At 32.5% G+C, this 26,414-nt stretch overlaps 1 protein-coding gene across 1 annotated transcript; it reads left to right on the top strand.

Annotated features, from left to right (window-relative positions):
- Positions 1-20,647: 20,647 nt before the first annotated feature.
- LOC126908208 (uncharacterized) lies at positions 20,648-21,004 on the top strand. The gene has a single exon (XM_050690119.1). It carries the CDS (start codon positions 20,648-20,650, stop codon positions 21,002-21,004), a length of 357 nt encoding a protein of 118 aa, XP_050546076.1.
- Positions 21,005-26,414: the final 5,410 nt, after the last annotated feature.

Consider the following 26,414-nt stretch of genomic DNA (forward strand, 5'->3'; position numbering starts at 1 on the left):
TGTCTGAGGTAAATATATTATAGAGGGTTGGGGCTAGGATGCTTCCTTGAGGTATACCTGCGTTAATAGAATGAATGTTGGATGTTTCGTCATCGCAACGTACGGCAAACGTGCGTTGTGATAAGAATGACTTTAACGTGAGGTATAAGGGAGCTGGAAGAAATCGAAGTTTATAAAGAAGTCCTTCAGTCCACACGCGGTCGAACGCCTGTGCGACATCAAGAAATACTCCTTCACAATGATTTTTGATTTCTAGGGATGAGGAGATGATGTCTGTTAATCTATGAATTTGGTGCAGTGTGGAGTGTTTATTTTTAAAGCCAAATTGAGTGTTTGGAATTGTTTTGTTTTCGTTTATTATAGGATATATTCTTTTTAGTATGATTTTTTCAAGGATTTTAGAAAGGGACGGGAGTAGACTAATTGGCCTGTACGAGGAAGGTAATTCAGGAGGTTTGCCAGGTTTGTGGATAAGAATTATAATTGAGTGTTTCCATGTTTGTGGTATGTATGATAATCTTAGTATAGAGTTAAAAATATAGGTGAGTTGTATTATAGCTTTTTTTGGTAGATGTTTGATGATTTTATTAGTGATTAGGTCGTGACCGGGAGACTTGTTATTTTGTAATTTTTTTATTAAAAAAAGAATTTCTGATGGGGAGGTGTGTTTAGTTGGGAGAGCCATGGGACAAGGAGTATCTAGTGATTCGGTAATACGTCTTGTGTGATCTACACTGTTTATGTCTGAGTGGGGACAGAAGTTGTTAGCAAGGTGAGTTGCAAATAAATTCGCTTTTTCGGAGTTAGATATGGCTAGGGTGTTATTTGGATTGCGTAAGGGGGGTGATACTTTTTTTTCCTTGAGTATGTTTTTAGTTGCTTTCCATAAAGACTTATTATTATTTGTGAGTGACTTTATATAATGTTGATATGATTCAGTGTTATATTTGTATAGAAGATTTTTCAAGTTGCAGGAGAGACGATTGTAGGTGGATTTATCACTTGGAAGGTGTGTGCGTTGCCATCTAGCTCGAGCACGGCGCTTTTCTTTTATTAATTGAGATAAGTGTTGAGGGAGATTATCTTGTTTAGTTTTGGGGGAATGAGTATTGGAGGCTCTTGTTGCAGAATTTTTAATAATATCGGTTAGAGATTGTACTGCGTTATCAATATCAGAATGATTTTTAAGTGATATATTTAGAGAGATTTGGGATTCTACGGACTCGCTGAAGATCTGCCAGTTGATTTTTCCAGAGATCAGGGTAGGATAAGTTGTTTTAAGTGTGACGTGATCATTTAGAGATAGTAATACTGGAGTGTGGTCAGATGAAAGATCGCTTAGGTTGGAGATATTTCGATTGATATGGTTTGGTAAGTTGGTTATGAAGAAATCTAAGATATCAGGCTGCCTATTTTGATGGGTTGGCCAATATGTAGGATTAGGGGGAGAGAGGAAAGTTAGGTTTTTATTTTGTATGACATTATGTAGTATACGACCTCTGGTATTGATAATTCTAGAGCCCCATGAGGTGTGTTTGCAGTTAAAGTCGCCACCAATTAGAAAATTATTCCCAATGGAAAGAAGAAAGTTCGTAAGTTCGTTAGAGTTAAGTTTTGCTTGAGGAGGAAAGTATGCAGAAGAAATAGTCGTTGGAATGTGGTTTAAGATTATTTTTATATTAGTTGCTTGAATAGAGTTGCTCTGGTAAGACGGTAGAGTAGAGTGTTTGAGGTTTGATTTTATTATAATCGCTGAGCCTGCATGAGCGTTTCCACTTGGGTGATCGCAGTGGTATGTTATATATCCAGGAAGTTTGAATGAGGAGTTTGAGGTAAGATGTGCTTCACTGATAAGGATAATATCAACGTGAGAGAGCTGTAGGAAGGCTTTAAGTTCATTTTTTTGTTGGTTTAGACCATTGGCATTCCATAAGAGGATGGATATTGATTGTTGGATATTTAAGCTAGTTGGCATTTGATTGGGATAGGAGTTTAGTGATAACAGTGGTTAGTAAAGAGATTAAGGGATTAATCAATGATTTAAAGTCTTCCAGGAAAGACATTAGTTTGAGTGAAATTTGATCAGAGTTATCACCAATAGGTGTATGGGGAGTGATATTCGGATCTTTGGTTGCTTGAGCATATGATTTGGATTGAGAATACGAATTTGAAGTGGTGTTTACATAAATGGGCTGTACATTATTTGTATTATTTTGTTGAGAATGTGAAATTGTTTGAGTTTTCTTGGGATTACGAGATGATTGAATTTCTTTATGTTTGGGACAGCCTCGATAGTTTGCTGGGTGGTTACCCTGACAAAGCGCACACTTGGCGGGTTGGTCGGTGGGTTTTTGGCAGGAATCTGATAGGTGATGTTCGCCACATCGAACGCATTTGGGTGTATGATTGCAGTAAGCTTTTGTGTGGCCGTATTCTTGGCATCGAAGGCATTGGACTATGTGGCGTTTAACTCGAGGTTCTTCTATTTTAATTTTAGTGTAGCATAGGAATTCGATTTTGAAGATATCTTTATTGTTTATGGCTGGTTCTAGATCTACGAAGAATAATGGGAGCGGGACCTTAGTGTTATATTGTAGAACGTTTGTTACGTTTCTAGCGATGTGACCGAGATCAAGTAACTCTTTTTTGATATCATCAAGAGGGATTGTGTGATGTAGGTTTCTGATAACAATTCTAAAGGCTCGATCTTGTTTTGATTGATAAGTATGATAGTCCGCTTTGCTGGATTTTAGAAATTTTATTACTTCTCTGTACGAGTTTGGTGATGTAGTTAGGAGTTTAACTCCATTGGTGGAGCTCTTACAAGTGAATGGTTCGCCTTTTGTTAATAATTTAATTTGAGAGCAAAATGATTTGAAGTCATTTACTAAATTAATAAAGATTGGTGGAGGAGGTTTACTCTCTGAGTGTTCTAGAATGTCTCTATTAGGGTCGTTATCTTTGTTTTCAGAATAGTCATTGTTTTGATCATTGTTTGGTGGACTGAATAGAGAAAAGCGATTTGGCGTTACGAATTGTTTAGTTAATTTCGGGGATTGATTAGGTGAGTACTGACGTTTATGATTATTTTGAGTTTTCCAATCGTCGTTGGAGTTGGTTTCTGATGAAAAAGCTGATGAATCATTTGACACGCTCTGTATGCGTGACTTTTGGATAATGAGTGGAGATACAGTTTTATTATTTGTATTATTAGGCATTTTATAGGTAACGGCACTGATTAGGACCGTAGTGAGGTATCGCGTGTTGGTCAATAAAGCGTATAATGCGATAAGGCGTTAGTCCCGATCGCGGCGAGTCTTATATTTAGGTAAATTATACAATTATACATTACCCGACGGTACAAATACCGCGACGAGCGCTGGAAGCGATAACAATTCGATACAATACACACGCTATCGAGAGCTGATAAAAGCGGAGCGCGTGACAATTAACGTGTGGACTGTACGACGTCTAAACACGAACTGAAATGTATATCTATTTATAGTTATAATTGATAATGAACAATCCGTGACTGTGACAGCAATGTCATAAAAAACAATTAGCTATCTGTAATTTTATACGGGAAAAAATTAGGTATTTGGGGGACCGGATCACTACGATTCGGCGATCTGAATCATTTCGTTCACTATTTTGATCCGTTCAATGCAATCCGTTCGTTCGCGAACGACTCATCTCTATTATAAATATATATTCATTTATTACACTTATAAATCATAAAACTTATAATCAGGATATAAACAAGGGAATAGGAAATATAAAATTTATAGGGATCATCTTTTTTTTTCAATTGGCAAAATACATACTTAAATAACTTAATAGATAGTTACAGGTCTATTGAAAATAACTGATTAATAATAACTTTTGGACGTTTTTAACAATGTACAGTAATAGCTAGAGCTAAAACACGAGTGTTACATCATATCTTTAATAACTTTTTATATAGGAAATATTTTCTGTCATTATACTTTTAAATAAGTATTACATTTTTAAACTACTATAAACACATATTTCATATTATCTTTTAATTAGTGTACTAAGTAATTAAAAAGAAGTCCGAATAATAAAAATTTTGAAATATGGAAAATCGATTTTTTGACCTCCAAAGGTTAGCCTATTTTTAGATACCTATTAATAATACTTGATATTTACTTTTATTATCACTAGTGTCGGCTTTTGTATACTAGGTGAAGGTGTGACCTTAAATATTATACCGCTATTTATAGGTATAAAAAATTGCCAAATTAAATATAATAAAATATAACACATATAATTATTTTAAAGGTCGTAGTAGAAAATAGAAATGAAAATACTAATAATAACTATTATTATATTATAACAACCGAAAACGACGAGCATACACGTAGTTAGTTCTAAAAATGAATTACCCAATATAGTAATACGGGTTACGGAGATTGCCACGAACTGATAATGCTCCGACATTCATATACTCCGACACTATAAAAAAATCCTCCGAATACATTTACTCCGACAATAATTACTACGAAAACCCGGTTAAAAAAATTTGGATTTTACTACGACGATGAATACTCCGAATAGGACTATTAATTGATTGCTCCAAATATCGATTATTCGCGAAATCGATTACAAAATTATGAAATTTCGGATTAGATGAATATCGTAGCAATACATTATCATTTCATTAAGTTTCATTTCAATATATTTTTACANTTATTTATTGTAACGACATACAAATAAAAACTTTTTTTTATTAATACGCTGCACTAAAACACTATATTTAGATAATAATAAAACAATGCAACATTATTAACGTACAAAAATGTTTGACCACGCAAGCTTGTAGTACAGCCGTCAAATTAGTACTGTACCAGTTCAGTTTTTTAAGGTTATGTTTAAGATAGTAAAATAATGAACTAAAATCTTTTAAAAGACGAGCGTTTATATGGTTATGTTAAAGCTTTGAATTGATATCAGTCAACAAAAATTAAAAAGTATCAAATCCGTAGTATTTGATAGTATTTAGTTACTATACTATGGCGAAGAGAGGCTAAGAAATTTATGCTTTAAGAGGCTTACACAATAGGCGTTTAATCGCGCGCGTACACATTTTGAAAAACGCGGCGATTAATCTCTTTATATAAAACACCCGCATTTAAATTGAACCATGCACACTATAAGTAAAAACATGCGTTCGGACGCGACCGATCGCTAAAATTAAACAATACAAATCGTATGTTATCATTCACACTGGCGATTAAATTTCCGGCCACGTGAGAGTTCATTGAATCTATTTTCACGTATTATTTTGGATTCATTTCCTTTTGTTTCTTCTATCTATCATGTCTGTTTAAAATAATTTATAAAAATATTTTGAGGCCAACAGTTTAGTCTTGTACTGTAATACCACATTTTATATCAAAGTCCTATTAAGGATTCTTAGTATAGTATTAAAATAAAAAATTTAATTAAATTTCAATGAAAAAATAATTATAAAGTGTTAAAATCATAAAAAACCTTACATTATGTCATAAAATACAATTAACGTGTATAACAATAACTTTAATTATGTGCATCATACATTCAATTAATAATTATTAAAGATTTAAAATACCACGTATATTTCAACCAATAGAAGCACTCAAAATTTACGCTATTTATCAGCACAATCGCCTGCGTCAAGCGCATCGTTTCCCTGCGTCCATTCATGATAAAAATTGGACTGCCAAAATTGTGTACGGCGCGGTATATCTATGTGTATTTAATCCATGGTATTAAACACATAGATCTTATAAACATGGATAGGACATTGATGCTTTATCAGTGAAGACTGTGGTGATAGTAAATTGAGGCTATTTATTTACATTATTACATGATAACATGTACTTTTTATTTTTTAATGGTTAGTAATTATTAATTATTATAAGTTATGTAATGTATAATAATTCTTTCCAAAATTTATAAAATATATAGTAAAACAGTAATGAACATAAATTAATCGTGATTAAAATAAATAGTTTTTGTTAGTTTTGCTCTTGTTTTAATGCGTTCTTCATTTCTTATTCTAACTTCGTGATACATTCTAACATCTAAATACTTCAACACTATTAAATTTATCATATTGTTTTTGTGGTCATTTTCAAACCAAGAATCATCTCCACAAGTTACTTTAGAAAATATGTTATAACTTCTATATAGTTCAGTTTTAACTTTAATTAAAAAAAAATTGTATGGATTTTTTGAATGGATGTGATTAGTGTACTGTTTAAATATTTTTTCAGTTACATTACAGATTATTTTAACATCAGGACTTGGTTTTGTGAGATTCTTAATTTCTGTCAAACTACATGATCTGCTATTTCCTTATTAATATTCTGATTAAGATAAAGTATGTTGAATGAAAAAGAGATATAAATATTAGATCTTATCTTAGATTTTTTTTTTATATTTTATTTAAAATTTAAAAATAATTAATATTTTTAATAAAATGTAAAAAAATTAATTATTGAGATATAGCTATAGACCTAACGTATAACTATTATTAAAAAAAAAATCAGCTAAAAATGTTAACTGGATCAAAAGTTATTAAAGTTGTCAGTGAGTGCTGGGCCAATCTGTATATATGGGTAACCTAAAAGTATATTGTGCAAAAACACTAGAGGGCCCCTATAATTTTTTTAACTTTCCAAATGACGTGGTTATGCGACTAATGAATTCGAATTTAAAAAAATTAGCTACGGATAACTGGTATACTAGTATTCCATCGACAATTGAAAAAGAATATTACTTTGGTTGGTGCGGTTCGAAAAAATTTAAAAAAAATTCTAGCGACTTTTCTTTTGCACTATTCAAATAACCGTAAGCCGTATAGTAGCATATTTGTATTTCAGAAACACTTTACTCTTAAATCTTATAAACCAAAACCTACTAAAATAGTTATACTTTTATTTTCAATGAACAATTTCAGTCTTATTGACGAATCAACATTTGCTAAGAAATTTGAAATAATCATATTTAACAACAGCACTAAAGGAGTCAAACCCACACACACTACTCAGCTCACCCCATCTGTTAAGAGTGTTCTAATTAGGAGATTGTATCTCTTATGAAAATTAAAATATATTATACAATTTTTTAATAATTAACTAATTATTAGTCTATTGAGTAATTAAAAAAATAAATTTGAAATGTATATACAAATAATAATAGCAACACTAAGATTTTATAGTTCATATTGTGTATTTGCTTGTATACATGCCATACTACTGAAATATATTACCTTAAACTTTTAGATTAGTTCATGATTAGTTAATATACCTAAAAATGTTTCCAGAATAAGTTCTCAAGCATTACTATATATTTTTTTTAATTCATGAAATCATTACCCCAAACGTCAATTCACTTAGTTAGTAGTATGAGTAGGGCCGTCTAATTCATATTGTATAAATCTTTTTTACTTAAAAAATTGCTATGATTTTGCATCTTAAACATTATAACCATATTTGTAAGTCAAATAACATACAATATAAGAAATTATATCGGAAAAAACAAATCAATATAAGAATTACTATTATAATAACTAGGAAACACATTCTTACTAAACAAAATATTTAGTTTCAATATTTAAAAAACCCAGCACAGGGGGGTCGCGGCACAGTTGTGACGTGGTATAGTTGGATCAAGTATAATGATATCTGACAGTGATTAAAATCACTATCAAAAATAAACGCTTCGATGCAAATCTTTAGGTAGTGTTTTATTTTAAAAAATTGGTGTTTTATTCCAAAAGCTACTTGATTTGTTGGTTCCTTAATATTTCGATTAAGATAAAGTATGTCGAATGAAAAAGGGTTTATTAAAAAAAATTATTTCTCATAAAAAAATTGTGTGGATCCATAAACTTTTCAATAAGTTATAGCATTATAAAGTTAAATATAATATGAATAATAAAATCGAGAATTATCACACGAAAATAGCATTCGGTAGCCATTTTCGCCGCGAAGAAAAGTCCAGAGGTCAAATTTTTTTTTTTCAAATTAAAGTATATTACATTAGCTTTAATTTAAGATATATATAAAAGTGTCAGACCTTCCGGAACATTTTCAAAAGTTATGTTGAAAAAGTAAATTTTTTGNACAAAAAACACATCATAGTAAAACCAATACCTTCTCAGCTTCGCATCGAAGCTAAAATTTACAAATTATTTAACAATCTAAATACTTTATTATTATAAATAGATTACATATATTCATATACATTTTGAAATGACAATATAGTGATAGGCACAAATAATTTATAATTATTATTATTTCAGTTTATATCTAGTATGACTATAAAATTTATACTTTTCAAGAAATTTGTCAGTATTTGGTTAATAATATACACAATCAAAAATATTTTTAAACAATTTTTTATATAACTAATAATAATAAAACAAATTATATTTTCCTAAAATATAAGAATATAATATAATTATACAAATTTAAGTGTTGAATTTACAGTGTATTTTATTAATATAAATCACTCGATTTTTCTTAAAATAACAACTATTATAAAAACTTGATTTGGCATTTTTAAGTTTCATATATGTTTTATAAACATTAAAAATTGGTAATTGAATATTGTTTATCAATAGTTACTTTATTTAATGTCAACAGTGTAAAAAAATCATAAGTTTGTTTTAAGTATACGTCAAAGTAAACAATCATATATTCTGCAAAGCTTCCCTTATAATCTGGATTTTTAAAGACAAAATGCTCGTATTCATTTATATATGAAATCATGTGAATAATATTATTTGTATAAGAACATGAATTTTTTGAATAAGTACTAACATAATTAAATGAATTATCTAATGTTTTTTTCAAATTACTTGCAAACAAATCATTATCTTCAGGTATTTCCATATTACGTATAGTATTTAGTTTCGAAAAAAATGGGTCAGTATTACTTACATCATCTATATCATCAGGGAATAAACTTTTAAAAAACAATACATACAACCGAAGTCTACGTGCTAATTCTTTATATTCATTGATTTTTCTTATAAGCAAATTCTTTATTTGTAAGTTCATTTTTCTATCTTGTGCTTCTATTTTTTTATAACAGATAAATTCATAACCACTATTTATGTATACCAAAAATCGATTACTGAACTTAATTCTTTCCCAATACTTACATTTTACGAATTTAAAATTAGCTCGACCTTTTTTTCGTAATTGCTTTTATTAACGTGCACTTTTGTTGACGAAAGTAATTCAACAGGCATTTCAACAAATTGTGTATTATTCTGTTGTATATTTATATTATCGTTACTCTCAAAGATTGTATATACTCGTAATTTTTTATCTCCACTTCTAACTTTTATATTTTCGAATTGATTCCATATGTTCCGATTCACAAGTAATTCATTAAGTTGTTGAATTTTTTGACATTGGTCTAATTTGGTTAATACAAAATTTGACAGTAGTGATTGAATTAAAATAACGATTAATACAAAACAGTTTATAAAATTCATATTTAACAACATAAAAGTTTAAATAAATAGTATCAATTTTTATAAATCAAAACTAATAAACACTAACACACAAAACTTGTACTGAGATCTATGTATAGTATAAAGACATTTTTTTATTTATATTTCAATTTATTTACTTAAATTTTGAAAATTTTTATTTCAAAATACTGAAACGTTTCTATGTTTAATTTCTTTTTAATTTGTTTTTTTACTAACTTTAAATATGAAAATACAACACAAATTGTTCAAATAATCGATTTATTCCGTTTTATTTTAAAAAAGATGAATATATATATTAAACAGCTAACTATCATATCAGTCTTATTTTAGAAACTATTTAATTTAAGGTGAAGTATAGGTATAACCCTCTGGATCATGGTTGGTAACGAGTAGTTACGAACACCGTTGCAAAATGTTAAGGGGATTTTTACAAAAAAACAGTTATCTCGATCACGGTTGATAACACGGAGGTTATGATCACCGATGAAGATTATTACTAACTTTTAAAGAAAAGAATATATAATTTTGATCACGGTTGGTAACGCTTAGTTACGAACACCGTTGTAGTTTATATATATAATAAGTATTAAGATATTATGAAATAAAAAAAAATTACTCGATGGAAAGATGAATGCATGTAAACTAGTTGGTAATTAATATTGCGTTCACTAGTGAAACGAGGTTGTTAATTAACACAAAGAATAAGAAAAACTAATGAAAGAACTACTAAATTTCTTAGAGAATAATTAAACAAGTAGTGACGGTGTACTTTATACTACCCGTCACCACCTGAGTAGTGTAGAACGATTGCCCACATATATTTATTGTTTTAAATACCCTCCAAAAAACAAAAAACACATTATTCAAATTTCCTATTTCCTTTTCGAGTTCTTGTTAAGACTGATATGCAACATAAAATAATCATTACGATAAATATAATAAAAAAATACATTAATTTATATTCTTTTGAATAAAAATTGTCAAACAGCGCTGTCCAGCGGACTTTTTTGCAACTGTTAAACATTGCTAAAGCTGTAGCGTAACGCAACAATACGTTATTTGTAACATAAATCATTCGACTTCGTCGCTTTGTTAAATTATGAAGTACTATAAAAATTTAACAAAAATAAAATTATAAAGTGTGAAATTCAAATATTATATTTATTACTATGCAAGTGGGCTTTTATATATTATTCTGTAACAACAACATGGATTGCCACTTGCATAACGACTAACTATAGTAGCAAGGGTCGCCACCACCTAGGCGAGGTGTCACACCTATCACATATGATCACCGGACCATAGGTGGAAAGTAGATATGTAAAGTATGAATAAGGACCCCCCTGACCCACATGATGTGGGTATACCCTGTCCTAGGTGGACGGACGGCATAAACGGACGGGGGGATATGGTGATAGGCATATGACCCCCTTCCCATGAAAGGTTAAGAGTATAATGGAGGGGGCTCTCTCATTGTATTAAAACAGTAAATCAGTGGTTTACCCCTACATAGAAGGGGAGGTGATGATGAAACTCATCATAAGGTGATCATTATTATGATATTAAAGTAAATAAATAAATATGTACAATATTATACTATTTCATAAGAATTGAGTTATTTTTTAATTATAGAAAAAATATTTATACGTTTGAAATAATATTTTATCAAATTCTTTTTTGATTATTCAGTTACACTACCGCGTTTGTTAATAGACATTTTTTGTTAATGTGTAATCGTTATTGTATAAAACATGTATACACATAATCTATTACATATATTTGTATACAAATATTTAGAAATCGAGAGTTTAAAATTAATTATTATGATATTAAAGTGAAATTACTTAAGTGGTAAAGGAATGGGTTAGTATACGGGGATATGTGACCTATAATTTGCTGACCCCCCTATGAAAATATGCGATTTTTCCGCATAAAGNTATGAAAATATGTGATTTTTCCGCATAAATGAGCATGAAATCGTTGATAAAGTCACAGTGTCATCAAGAACCATCAGCTCTAAAAAGAAGACTCTACTCTATGAATAATATGGCTGCCGAACCTGTAAGAAAACAGCGCTACATTTATATCGCACCAACACCGCCAGGCTAGATGATTGACTCCAGCAGTTACACTATTGCGTTCAGCGACAGAAAATTTTTGCAAGTGGGCCTGAATCCAAAGGATGACTTCAATGTTACGGTATGCATTATTACTCCTTCACGATATATTAGTATGTCAGCGGACTATTTAAATATTATTTACGGCATGATGGATGAAATATCATTATTTCTACAATCACCTCCGGTAAAAGGAGAGAACATTGTGTTATACCAAAATGTCGATTTTAATATAACCAAAGTATTGTACCGTGATACCATGCATTTAGTATTAGAATCCAGAATAGTGGATGGATGTCGAGTGTTATTAAATAACATTAATAGACTTATGGACTTACAGTGTACTATTAACAGTACAATATCAAGAAAAATAAACACGTTTACTATTATGTCATCAAATAGACCGCATCATACAATACGCCGACGGTAAATGGTCGGGCCCTAAAATTCAACAATCAAACAATGATGAAATGGTTACTTTTATAAGAAGTTTGAATGACAAAGAATTATGCGATACTATTCCTAAAGGTGACAGTAATTACAAAAGCGAGCCGAAGAATTTAGTATACAATGTAATAGTTGATCGTTGAATCAAGTCATGGTCCGAGGGTACGCTTCAAATTAATGTGAGTATAATGAAAACAAATTGTCATAACCTTTATTGTTATTTAATTTATAATTTGTTTTAGGAAAAAGAAGAAATGTATGACGAAAATGACGGTCCGGCATTTTTCGATACAACAGTGTTTACCCAAGAAAATAGTTATAGTCCATGGGCTTCACAATGGCCGAAACCCAATGACGTCAGAAAATTAACTTACATTAATAATTTATAAACAATAACTTTATATATTGTACTAGTTTCTTATAATAAACTTATAATTTAAACTAAAAAAAAATTGTTGTTATTTGTATATAATATATTTATTTCATAATAACAACAATAATAATAATAATAATAATTATAAGGTTAATAATAAATGTTTACATAAACGTGTAGAAAATTTAATTTAAATTATACGGACAGTTCCGTCAAAAGGTGTATATGTAAATACATTGTCTGAAATTACTAGAGCATATGCAGTTGTATTACCAGGAAACGCGGCTGATGCTTCAATTTCAATACGTAAGTCAAAAGACGAGACTGTAATTGTATCGTTCTGCTTTGACATGTCGATTACGTCAATAGGTATTAAATTAAGAAATTGTTTCTTATTTACTAAAGATANAAATTGTTTTTTATTTACTAAAGGCGAACACCAAGGTCTATCATAATAACTCTTTTGAAAATTAACATAGTAGGAAAATAAAATACTAAATAGCTTACAGTCAAAATTACATCTTAAATCGATGTACGGGTAAACTTCTGAATTTAAATGGACTTTAAGATTTGTTAAATTATAGTGATCGAATTCAGACAATGATTTACTTTTACTATTTTTACGGTCTGTTTGAAACCCTACTATAACATAACGGGGCTTTTGAAAATTATTACATGTTTTAACGGTCCACGAAAACGATTTGTTTTGTGGTACAAACGGATATTCACACAGTTCCCAATTTCTATGAGCGCAATGTATAGGCTTTTTACTATCTAAAACTCTAAGTTATTTTAATTGTTCCTTTTCGGTCACTTTGACGATTGGCATATTCCATACAACTTTTGTTAGTTTAATTGATACTTTAGACAGTTTTTCTTTTACTGTGGTACTCGTATCTAATAGCTTGACAACCTCATTATCATCAGAAGTTCCCGTGCTGCATTTAAGTTTTTCAGAGGACTCGTTCACATTGAATAATTTGATTACGTTTATGTCTGATGAACTCCTCGTACATATTAATGATTGTGTACAGTTTAAGAGTATTTTTTTATAATCTTCGGCAAACCCTAATATATGCGATAGCGGTATAATCCCAGAAAAATATGTACAGTCGAAAAAGTCTTTATTGTCTTCAGTAGTAATGTCCCATGCCGCAGTGTGTAGTTCGTTAATATCAGCGGGGCTATATGAGCAATAGCCTTTCAAAGTAGATGTAATGCCCGGGTTGCGTACTTTTTGTATTTGAGTACCGTTTATTTCATAACGTATTTCAGAAAATAAATTTGTTAATAAATCTAGGACTGGACTTCATACCATCAGGTTTTTTCACTTCACCTTCCAAGTACAAATAACTGACACTTGGTAAAGTGTAACTGTCCATGTTGCGAATTTCAAATCGTATTTCATCATTTTTACCTAGTGCAGTGGAGCTATACGGCAAAAATGAATGTACCTGTTGACTAATTATTTTACACTGATCGACATAACTTTCCGTCACATCTAAACTTAAATCATCCATAATTTCAAAGTNTAAACATAAATCGTCCATAATTTCAAAGAACGTTTAACGATTTTAAAAACGATAAATTACGTTTGCTAATAGACTTATTCGTTTTTTCTTTTAACGGCGATTTTCTCGCAGATTTCTTTTTAGGTAAATATGATGTTGTCTCTGTTCTGGATGACTGTGAACTACGTATTGGCCGACGAACACTTGAATATATATTATTATTAAACTTAAGAGCCATGGTTCTATGTACGAATGTGAAGGCGGAGAGTTAATGTTTCCCCTCTCAAATCAACTATTTTACCAGATTGAGACCGTTATGTAACTTCAGCGTTGTATACGGAGGTTCNAATGTAACTTCAGCGTTGTATACGGTGGTTGTGTTTAGCGGATAATAAACTAACGATTTAGGTACTTCTATAATTTTGTATCCTGCTGGGACAGAAGGAAAAAATGCATGGATCGCTTTGCTTGATTGTCCATTATCATATGAACCGGTCGCTATATTACACTCGACATATATAGTATTAACTTGTAAAATATCAACAATGTTTGTTGAAACATGACGTATATTCGGTCCATAAACTTTTTCATTAAAACCTAATAACCGCGCAATATTATCGGTTACCGTAAAATCAATGGTGTTACTACACGTCAAAGCACTTTTCAATGTAACTTCGTCAGGTTCTAAAGAAAACGATTGAACGTATGGTTCCAACAGTTTTCTTAATACGGCTTCTAACTGCGCCAATTCGTATGATCCCGTCGGTATTGTAATTTGTGTTGTTACATCCTCAGAGTCTTTNTTCGTATGATCCCGTCGGTATTGTAATTTGTGTTGTTACACCCTCAGAGTCTTGAACTCCGATTTTATTACAGTCAGTTGTAATATTAGGTATTGAGTTATTAGTATACAAACTCAAAAGACAAATTTCGGCACCCTCTTCAAATTCCAAAGGCGGGTAAAAACTACAACTCAATTGTGACGAATTACCGCTCAACATTATTGTAGCCGATTTCATAATTTTCGACTTAGAAATTTTAGGCATAAATGACCGCAGTTTACCGATCTATCAGCCTGGTACCGTAAATAGTTGTAATTTACGGTACACCCGTTAAAATATTTCTGTAACTTTAGCGGTGTAGCCAAATCACCGTNTACCGTAAATAGTTGTAATTTACGGTACACCCGTTAAAATATTTCTGTAACTCTAGCGGTGGAGCCAAATCACCGTAACTATCGAAATAATGTACTGTATTGTTATTTTTTCTATAGCACGTCCAATGAGTACCTGGCTCGTTTTGTTTGCTTAAATTAATAACTGCACTCTCGTTTTTTAAAGGACGTACCGGCAATGTGTCTCTGCTAAAGACCCCTCTAAAATGAGGTATTTTCAATAAATTTGCATATTTTATAATTTGATAGTCATATAGAGCAGTCTTTGGCAGATTCGATATTAGTTTTTTGTCTTGGGCGGTGATAAAAATAAACCGGCACCGTTCTTATAAGGTTTAAGGTATAAACCTTTGCCGAGTTTTACTGTAGATTTTTTATCGCTTGCTTCTCTCGCGTCCATGATTGTACGTATAATACTACCCGCCCCGCCGGTTAGAGATCCTAACGCTGATAAAGCGGCAAAAATAGGAATAAGAGGAAGCGCTCCACCGGATTTCGGCACTGGTATTACACGTGGTGTGGAGGAAATGCTACCACGACGAGTTTTTTTGCGTGCAGCGGTCAACGCAATTTTTATTAATATTGTAATATCTTTGCCGGCTGTCTTTTTATGGTTCTTAATAGCCTTTTTCGCTTCAGAAACTATAGTTTTAAAACCACATCCCATTCCGATTTTACGTTTTGCTTTCATGGCGTTGGTAACTAGGTATGCTGCTGCCCGTTCTTTAAATCCAGAGTCCTTTGATTTAACAATGTCCCAAGCCCCGTGTTCTAATACTTCATCTGCTTTATGTCTTTCTGCAGTCGAATGATGTTTATCGTAAAAAATGTCGTGAGATTTGCAGAGTTCGTCGAGTTTGTTTACCCCCACGTCGCCCCTTGCTAAACGTTCTTTTAACCGGGTGCCGGACCACAGTAATGATAACCTTTGAGGTGTAATTCTATAGGTAATTTATTTAAGAGCGTATTGAATAGACCGACACCACTTTTAGACTTGTTGCGACCGTGACGTGACATCATTTGATCAGTTTACTGTCCTGATAAACTATTTATAGTGGAAAACATGAAGTTTATACAGCAAAGTGTTAAACTCCCCGTGATAAACGCAGATACTGAAAATAATGACAATAAACCTCCCCGACACGGCACTTTATTTCCAAACTCTATTAGAGCGATTATTGCGGGGCCGTCGGGCTGTGGTAAAACTAATGTTTTATTTTCTTTACTGGTCGCTGAAAACGGTGTAAAATTCAAAAATATTTACATATATTCAAAAACTCTAGACCAGCCAAAATATCAAATGCTTAAGAATATTATAGAAAGTATACCAGGAATGAAAATATTCATGTTTCATGAAAACGACACTGTAATTAGCCCTGAGGACGCATTGCCAAATTCAGTTTTTATATTCGACGACGTAATAACCGAATCTCAAGAAATTATAAGAACCTATTTTACTCGAGGCAGACATAATAACATTGACATATTTTATTTAACACAATCGTTTAGCTATGTAGGTAAACAATTGATACGGGATAACGCTAATATGCTTATTCTATTCAAACAAGACAAAATCAATATACGGCATATATATTTTAATAATTGTTCAGGGGACATGACACTTAACCAGTTTCGTGAACTTTGTCATTCATGTTGGAACGATAGTAAATTTAGTTTTGTAGTAATTAGTAAAGATCATCCGCGGAATGAAGGCAGGTATCGTAAATGTTTCGTAAATAATATAATGTCGTGTAATAACGGTATTTTGTCAGTAACCGATTAACAATGGCCGGAGAATCTAATAACGCAATATTGAGACAATTAGCCGAGGCCAAGCAAAATATTAAACGAAAATTCTAATCATTGCAAAATGATGATGTTACTAATGAAGTTTACATGAAACGTACATTAAAACCCATTATTGAACCTTTAAACGAGTTAACAACACTTCAAAAAGAGAAAACATCGCATATTTCAAATTTTACTAATAAATTTGATAATAATAACGAGTATTTAAAATATGAACAAAACCATGATGGTAACAATTATAAAAACGATGAAAATAATTCTATAGTAACTGAGCTGCATAATCAAAGCTATAATGTTGAAGACACTAATTCTAGTGGATATTCTGAAAACCAAATATTTTCTATGATGGACTCGGTTGAGGCATGGCTAGTTTATCATGACGGGGACAAAGCGTATGCACCGAAAAAACACGGGGATATAATGAAATTTGGTGATAAAATTGTTCAGTTTAATTATAAAACAGCTCAGCTGATCATAGAAAATAATAAATATCAATTAACCCCCGGTGTAATACAGTTAATATTTTCAAAACGGCCTAACGCATACGGTAAAAATGACTTGGATGTCTATAGAGACATTCTAGTTCATACTTCTGCGCACTTAACAACGAATAAATTAAAAATTAAGAAAACAAATGGCTACAAGTATAAAGAAGTTATAAGTAAATTGTTTGTCGAGGGCAGAGGTCTTGAGTTGTCATTGAATACATCGAATAACTATAAATATTGGAATAACGCAGACGAGCTCTGCGACCGTCTTAGATTACTATTGGCTTCGCAGGCAGCAGGCAATAATGCACATGGTAATGAAATTATATCAATTTATGAAGAATTATACGAGGCGGGCATAATTAAAAAAATACCAAATGTTTAAAAGACAAATTGCGGAAGAACTACATAGGCCTAGACGAATACATTACGATAGACGTAGTGTTGTACTTAAGAGCCGTGACGATTTATTTCAGATCGATTTAGCTGAATTTATACCATGTCATAGACAGAATAAAGGCTATAAATATATTTTGTTTGTAATTGATTGTTTTACAAAATATTCATGGGCAGTACCCCTAAAATCAAAAAGAGGAGCTGATATAGTGAAAGCAATAGAACCTATACTTGCAAAACGTAATATCGTTCACGTACAGAGCGATTTGGATAAAGAATTTTATAACTCAAAATTTTCAACTCTTATGAAAAAATACAACATAAAACATTACTCAACGTATAGCACATTAAAAGCGTCAATTTGTGAACGATTAATTCGAACCATCAAGACCAAATTATATAGAGAGTTTACCGCTCAAGGATCACACAATTGGATATCTACATTAAACAAAGTTATGCACGAGTACAAAACAGCGTGCATAGAACAATAAAGATGACTCCTACGTATGCCGATAACAATCCTTCGGCAGTGGTTATACACAGTACTGTACATAAAACGAAACAAAAAATTAAATTTCGTAGAGGTGATTATGTAAGGGTTAGTTCGAACAAGGTCGTATTTGAAAAAGGCTATTTGAGTAATTGGTCTTTTGAAATATTTACTATAGCAAAGGTATGCAACACTATACCAATAACCTATCTTCTCGAAGACTTTGAAAAAAATCCAATTAGAGGGTGTTCTTATGAACAAGAATTACAAAAAACCAAGTATCCGCATAATTATCTGATTGAAAAAATTGTACGACGTAAAGGGGATAAAGTATTGGTTCGTTGGATGGGTTTTCCTTCAAAACATGATTCATGGATGAATAAAAATGAACTTGAAAAATAAATATTTTTAATATTATTGTAAGATATTAATGTAAATATGTATATTTATTTAACCTTAAGGTGACATATCCCCTCTACCTCTCTTTAATTAAACTGTGTGTTATTACTTTTTAAAATACAAAAAATCATCCAATCAGAATAAAATCTGTAAAACTAATAAAATATTTTTAGTTCACTCGTAAACGTTAACAGTAATGGATGTTTTTGGTTCATCATTAGAAAGTAAAAGAATAAAAAAAATATGCATACTAGAGTCTAAATTAGCTGAATTAGAAACAGATATTATAAAAATTACTGAAACGCTTAGTAATTATAGGAAAATAATTGAACAAATAAATGAAGAATTTAAATACTAATTTTAACGCAATAGATTCAACTTCTAAGTTACGATATAGTCAGCTAGAAGAACAGATTAATAAAATTAAAGGTTTTGTCAAATACGAAACCCATACTGACTCCAGTGTACGTTAATTCAAAAAATAAAACGCCCTAGAACAAGATTCGTATCCTCAACGTACTAGTTAACAAACTAAATAATGACTACAGCAATAGTAGATTTTGAGTGTATATTGGGATCGAATAACGAGTATCTTATAAAAGAACTATCTGTAGTGGATACTGACACTTATGCTACACAACACTGGATATTTAAACATGCAACTCCAACAGATGAAAAAAGTCGAAATGTTAACGCGTGGTTGAAAAAGCAAAATGCAACCTCAGTACGGAGACGTAGAAATTGAAGAACTACCGAGAGTTTTAAACTCGTTAAAATTTACAGACATATTTGTAAAAGGGTTACAAAAAAGAGACATTTTACAATTGTATATGCCACACGTAAATGTCATTAACATGGAAGATATTGGCTGCCCCCGTATAACACAATTGTCAACAAATACTTCTTATCCATCATGTTTATTTTATATGAATTTAAATCCAACTTATTGTAGTTTTTATAAAATGTTTATGTTAAGAAATTAGTATATTAATAATTCTTAGTACTTAAAATATTGTTATATTTCACTATAATTAAATAATGTAATTAAATTGTATAATATTTTTAAAATAAAACTTATAAGTAACAAAGTAGTTGTTTATTTAGGTAAACATAAATTATATAAAATATATATAAATTTATATATAAATAAAAACAGTATACTTTAGTGTATACTAAAATTAAATGAATTATTTTACAACAGTCAAATTTTTAAAGAACAAAATTACAAGTAATGAACAAATTATTTACACAGTGGATGGTAATATAAGTATTTTGCATAAAGTATGATTAAATATTAAAGTTGGCCAAACTACCTTGTTGTCTCAAATCCCTTAAAAAAATAAATAAACAAATTTGTAAATTAACATACATATATATATATATATATTACAATGAAATGAATAACTGTTAAACTCACTCAATTTTATAGTGTCCGTGCGCTAACGTATGAATTTCATCCTTCAAAACAACTCGTTTATCATCATATCTATTCAACGATAATTTTCTACTAGTTGTAGGGATTAACAAAGATGTTAAATAACATGTCACAATGAATGCGTTTATATATGTTTTATCTTAGATGTACTGCAGTACGATAACACTCCGTGTATTTTTTTTATTCTCGCGCTGTTGGTCAATCCAGTGACACTTTGTATTTGTACTCTTTTTTTATGTACGTATAAAATCATTTTTCATTATTAAAAAGTATTAATTATTATAAATTTTAATTGTAGTATTTTGTAATAAATATAAACACCAAAACACTACAAATTGGTGACCTCTAAAATGAACAACAAATCCGATAGTACGATAGTAACTGTGCGTGACGACGCGACCGGTAATGATGGCCGAGACCANACGATAGTAAGTGTGCGTGACGACGCGACCGGTAATGATGGCCGAGACCATATCGAATACGGCGAGCCCAATATGAATTCAACGCGAGCGTTTAAAATCCCAACTTTCTGGCGTACCAACCCAGAACTTTGGTTCAAACAAATTGAATCCGTTTTTTATACAACCAGAATTACAGCTGACGCAAGTAAATTTCATCATGTTGTTTCTTCTATGGAAAGTGAAATTCTTGCTCAAGTTAGTGACATAATACTCAATCCACCAGAAACGAAAATGTACGAAGCATTAAAAACCCGGCTCATCGAAAGATTTTCCGAATCTGAACAATGTCGGCTTAAAAAATTACTGACCGAAGTCGAACTCGGTGATCGGAAACCATCCCATTTTCTTTCAGAAATGCGTCAACTAGCTAATGGAAAAGTAACTGATTAAATACTCAAAATACTATGGATACAAAGGTTACCACATCAGGTAAAAACTATCATTTCAGCTAGCAACGACAAGTTGGATAACTTAGCTTCGATGGCAGATAAAATTATCGAAGTATCGGACAGCCGAAATGATTGTTTTTCCATTGCCAACATTAGTGACAAGGTCACAAACCGTCAGTCACATGAACAAGCTGACGATGCAACGACAATAAGAAAATTGGAACACCAGATCGCAGCACTCGCACAAGCAGTAGAGCGACTTAGCAACAGCAACTCTCGTAGCTACAATAGGCGTCACTCAAAATCACCTATGCGCCGAGACAATTCACGACCACGATATGATACATGTTATTATCATTACCGATTCAAAGATAAGGCTACTAAATGCAAACCACCGTGTAAATACCAGCACACGTCGGAAAACTATAAACGATCTACTGTCGAGACGACCGACGGTAGTGAGTTTCAATCTCGTCGTCTATTTATTGTTGATAAAATAACAAAAACTCAATACTTAATTGATACTGGTGCGGACTTTACGGTTTCGCCAGCAGATCCTAAGCAGAAACGCTATAAATTAAAAGATGGTAACCCTACTTTATTCGCAGCCAACGGGTCAATAATAAAAACATACGGTGACAAATTAATTGCTGTAAATTTAGGTTTAAGACGTGTTTTTAAATGGAAATTTATTGTCGCAGCAGTCAGTAAACCAATTATAGGTGCTGACTTTCTCCACTACTTCGGCTTATTAGTGGACTTAAGAAGTAAACGCCTAATTGATGAAAATACCAATTTAGCCACCGCCGGAAAAGTTAAAAAGACGATATCCTCGGGCATCTTCGCTTTTAAAGACGATTCAGCGTACATTAAGTTACTAAAAAAATTTCCGCAAGTATTAAGAACAAACATGATCCCAATGGATTGTAAACATAACGTTACACATCATATCATCACTAAAGGACCACCACTCTTCGCTAAACCAAGACGCCTTCCTCCGGATCGACTAGAGATCGCAAAAAAAGAATTTGCTTATTTAGTAGAACAGGGCATATGCCGACCTTCAAATAGTCCGTGGGCCAGCCCATTACAACTAGTAAAAAAGAAGAACGGTGAATGGAGACCGTGCGGCGACTACCGTAGGTTAAACGCAGTCACATTACCGGACAGATACCCCATTCCACACATTCAAGACATCACACAGCGATTGCAAAATAAAAGTATTTTTTCAAAAATCGATTTGGTTAAAGCTTTTAACCATATACCAATAGAACCGTCCGATATTCCAAAAACAGCTATTACAACACCTTTTGGGTTATTTGAGTTTGTTCGGATGGGATACGGTTTTAAAAATGCAGCTCAAACATTTCAGCGTTTCATACACGGTGTTTTAAAAGACTTAGATTTTTGTGAAGTGTATTTGGACGATATTTTAATTGCATCGTCTTCAACACAAGAGCATTTGAGTCACCTCGAACGTGTATTACAACGACTCAGTGAGTACGGCATTGTGATAAATACGAATAAATGTATATTTGGAAAAGAAGAGGTACTATTTTTAGGATACATCATATCGGGTAACGGTCTTAGACCAAATCCTGAAAAACTGGAAGCGATAGACAAATATCCACGGCCGAATAATGTACAAGAGCTTCGACGTTTTTTGGCTATGTGCAATTTTTACCGCCGTTGTATCCCAAACGCAGCAAGTACACAAGCTATTCTTCACGATTATCTTAAAAACAGCAAAAAAAACGACAAAACACCAATTGTATGGACCGATCAATCAACGGGAGCGTTCGAGAAAACTAAAGAAGACTTAAAGCGAGCCACAACATTATCGTATCTAGATCCGGCCGCGAATATTCAATTACGATGTGACGCGTCAGATATGGCGATAGGCGCAGTAATAGAACAATTTAAAAACGGCGTTTGGCAACCACTTGCTTTTTTCTCTCGCAAACTTGACCAAACACAAAAAAAATACTGTGCATACGATCGTGAACTTCTTGCGGTATATGAAGCCATTAAGCATTTTCGCTATATGCTGGAAGCCCGTGAATTTGAAATAATTACGGACCATAAGCCGTTAGTATACGCATTCACACAACACTCAGATAAATTACCACCTCGACGTGCACGACAACTTGATTTTATTAGTCAGTTTACAACATCAATACGGCACGTAACAGGTACACAGAATACAGTGGCCGATGCGTTATCGAGAATAGAAACTATAAATGCACCGCCACCGCTAGATTATGACAAGTTAGCTTACGACCAGTTAGCAGACGCAGAACTATTGTCGTTATTGTCAAAACCGGAATTATCGATAAAACTAGAGCTCGTAAATATGCCCACTACGAACACAAATATTTACTGCGACACTTCTAATGGTAGACAACGACCGTATCTTACCAAACAATTTCGCCGCAATGTGTTCAATTGTCTACATAATCTCGCTCACCCAGGTATACGGTCAACAATAAAATTAGTGAGTAGTCGTTTCGTGTGGCCGTCGATGAACAGTGATTGTGCGAAATGGACTCGTGCGTGTTTAGCGTGTCAAAAGTCAAAAATAACGCGACATGTTATAAGTCCGTGTGGTATTTTTAATGTGCCGAGTGATCGTTTTTCACATGTACACATCGATATAATCGGTCCTATGGTCATGTCACGTGGTTGTACTTACTGTTTAACCGCTATAGACAGATTTTCTAGATGGCCAGAAGTTTTTCCAATTCAGGATATTTCGGCTGAAACCATAGCTCGTACGTTATTTGAAGGCTGGATAGCTCGATATGGAGTTATGGAGAGATTGACAACAGATCAAGGACGGCAATTTGAGTCTACTCTGTTCACCGCAGTAACGCAAATTTTAGGGTTTAGAAGAATACGTACATCAGCATATCATCCACCAGCCAATGGTTTAGTCGAACGATTCCACCGATCACTTAAAACGGCAATAAAGTGTTACGAGACTGAGCACTGGACAGATGTACTCCCCTCAGTTCTTATGGGCCTTAGATCAGTGATTAAAGAAGATCTAGGTTTAACACCTGCAGAAATTGTATTTGGAAGTACGATTAGATTACCTAATGAGTTTTTTATGCAGTCATCAGTGGCGACAGACCCTTGTTCCTTTGCTGAAACACTAAAGAAAACAATGGAAACCATACGCCCAGTGTCAACTTCAAACCACGGAAGTAAAAAAGTTTTTATATTGTAACGTGACAAAAGTATCTATTTATTTTTTTTTCTATTTGTATATATATATATAGATTTGTGTTGAGCCGAATGCGGACTGCGACAACGTTTGTTGGTAAAATTATCATGATAAGGTGTTGTGATTTGTTTATGCGCGTGCGAGATAGTCAGCTGTGTACTACTTCAGACCGGTTCATGGACGGCATTTGTGTGTACATTCACCCCGCTCCTTTCCTATCTTGAACGTCATTTGCACTGCTCACCGCATACATTGTCGCCATATCATTTAAATTGTTTTTAATAATTTCTGGCACTGGGTATTTAGTTATGTTTTGACCCCTACTCTATAGGCTAGCCGTTTGGTCGCCAACGGACCGCCGGGTCAAACGTCAGACGGGTTGTCGGAAATTAGCCATCGTCGGAACTGGTACGCTAATTTTCGTCCGTAGCGATTGTGATTTTTTGTTGTGTGCGTTACAACTTTTTTTTTTTATATAGATATATTTTTTCGTGAGTGCCCGCTATTTTTTTTAGTATGTAATTTTTTTGTTTATGGCATCGGCTAAGCCTGCCTCCAGTTTCTTTATCCCTTAGGGGCTGGTAATGTATATTTTTGCTTTAATGTGTTGAGTCAGTTTTTTTTTAGTGCGCCGTGCCATAAGCACGTGTGGCGAATTTTTTTATAAGTTTTTTTTTTGTAGGTGTCCCCATATTTTTTTTATTTAGGTCCCTCAACATGGCAGCCGTGTTCCAATACCACCTGTCATGTTATATATGTTTTATTATAGGTTTTATATGGTTTTTTATTGGGTGATGAATATATTATTGGTACAATGTGGTGACGTAGTGCATTTTATTCCGGGGTGTCCCAACGTCTTGCAAGCTACGCCTAACTGCAAAAAACCAGTCGCTTACTTGGGACGTACNTAACTGCCAGAAACCAGTCGCTTACTTGGGACGTATACCCGCCGTGCTTAGCGGCAATGCTGCGATTAATAGCCGGCGGGTACCCGAAGACGTTCATCGTATTCTCTAATAATAAAAGTGTAGGTGTAACTATTTTTTTTTATTAATATCTATTTTTTTTTCTCTTTCTTTGTTCCCCTTTAATTTGTAGACGAGGTTTTTTGCCTCGTGATAACTTAATTTTTTTTGTTTTTTTTAATAAAGTCCCCTTAATTTAACTTAACCATCATCTGTTTCTTCTTTTTTGCGTGTTCCATCTTCAATGGACTCGTGTATATTTTTTTTCCTTTCAAAAATCAACTCCCCTAGTTTATAAGGTACGGGCAACGGCCTTGTATAAGGTCATCCCTGATCAATATGATTATGTGACCACTGTCACGAGGTTTTGGTATACATCTACTATCAACGACTCAACGGACATCAACTTTAATATTTATTAATTATATATTTGTTTCTAATTGTTTTAATATACAATAGTTAATTTTTTTAAAATCCTACTGTGGTCCGACAATACACTGTCTCGCCCAGTAGGTTGGCGACCCTCTTCTTATAATTTTGTAAAACGCCATGAAAGTTACAAATTTTTCGTTGCGGCCAATTAATTTGAATTTTATATATTTGTAACCTTTCANTCAAACCACGGAAGTAAAAAAGTTTTTATATATAAAGATCTAGCATCCTGTTCACACGTTTTCGTTCGGGTCGACCGGGTCAAGAAACCGCTAGAACAACCATATGAAGGGCCGTACAAAATTGTTCAACGATACGAAAAAACCTTTAAATTATTAATTAGGCAAAAATAATGTATCATATCAATAGACAGACTGAAGACATGTTTCAACGAAAATGAAGATAATAACACAAATCTATCAATAACAACGAACCAGGACAACCAGAGAAATACAACTACAAGACCAACAATAATACAAACAAAACAAACCAAGTCAGGAAGAACCATCCGCCTCCCCGTAAGGTTTTTGTAAATTGTGAATTGTATCACTTTTATATTTGTATTTGTATTTTTATATTTGATATTTGTAACTATGTATGTTTAACGTAAAATTATCGTTTTCACTGGAAAGGGGGTAATGTAGGGATTAACAAAGATGTTAAATAACATGTCACAATGAATGCGTTTATATATGTTTATATGTTTTATCTTAGATGTACTGCAGTACGATAACACTCCGTGTATTTTTTTTATTCTCGCGCTGTTCGTCAATCCAGTGACACTTTTT

This window comes from Daktulosphaira vitifoliae, unplaced genomic scaffold, assembly GCF_025091365.1.
Source record: "Daktulosphaira vitifoliae isolate Bord-2020 unplaced genomic scaffold, ASM2509136v1 Scaffold_5, whole genome shotgun sequence".
NCBI lineage: Eukaryota > Metazoa > Arthropoda > Insecta > Hemiptera > Phylloxeridae > Daktulosphaira > Daktulosphaira vitifoliae.

Excerpts from the sequence above, each read along its gene's own strand:
- LOC126908208 (XM_050690119.1), top strand. The coding sequence starts at position 20,648 with ATGAATTCAACGCGAGCGTTTAAAATCCCAACTTTCTGGCGTACCAAC.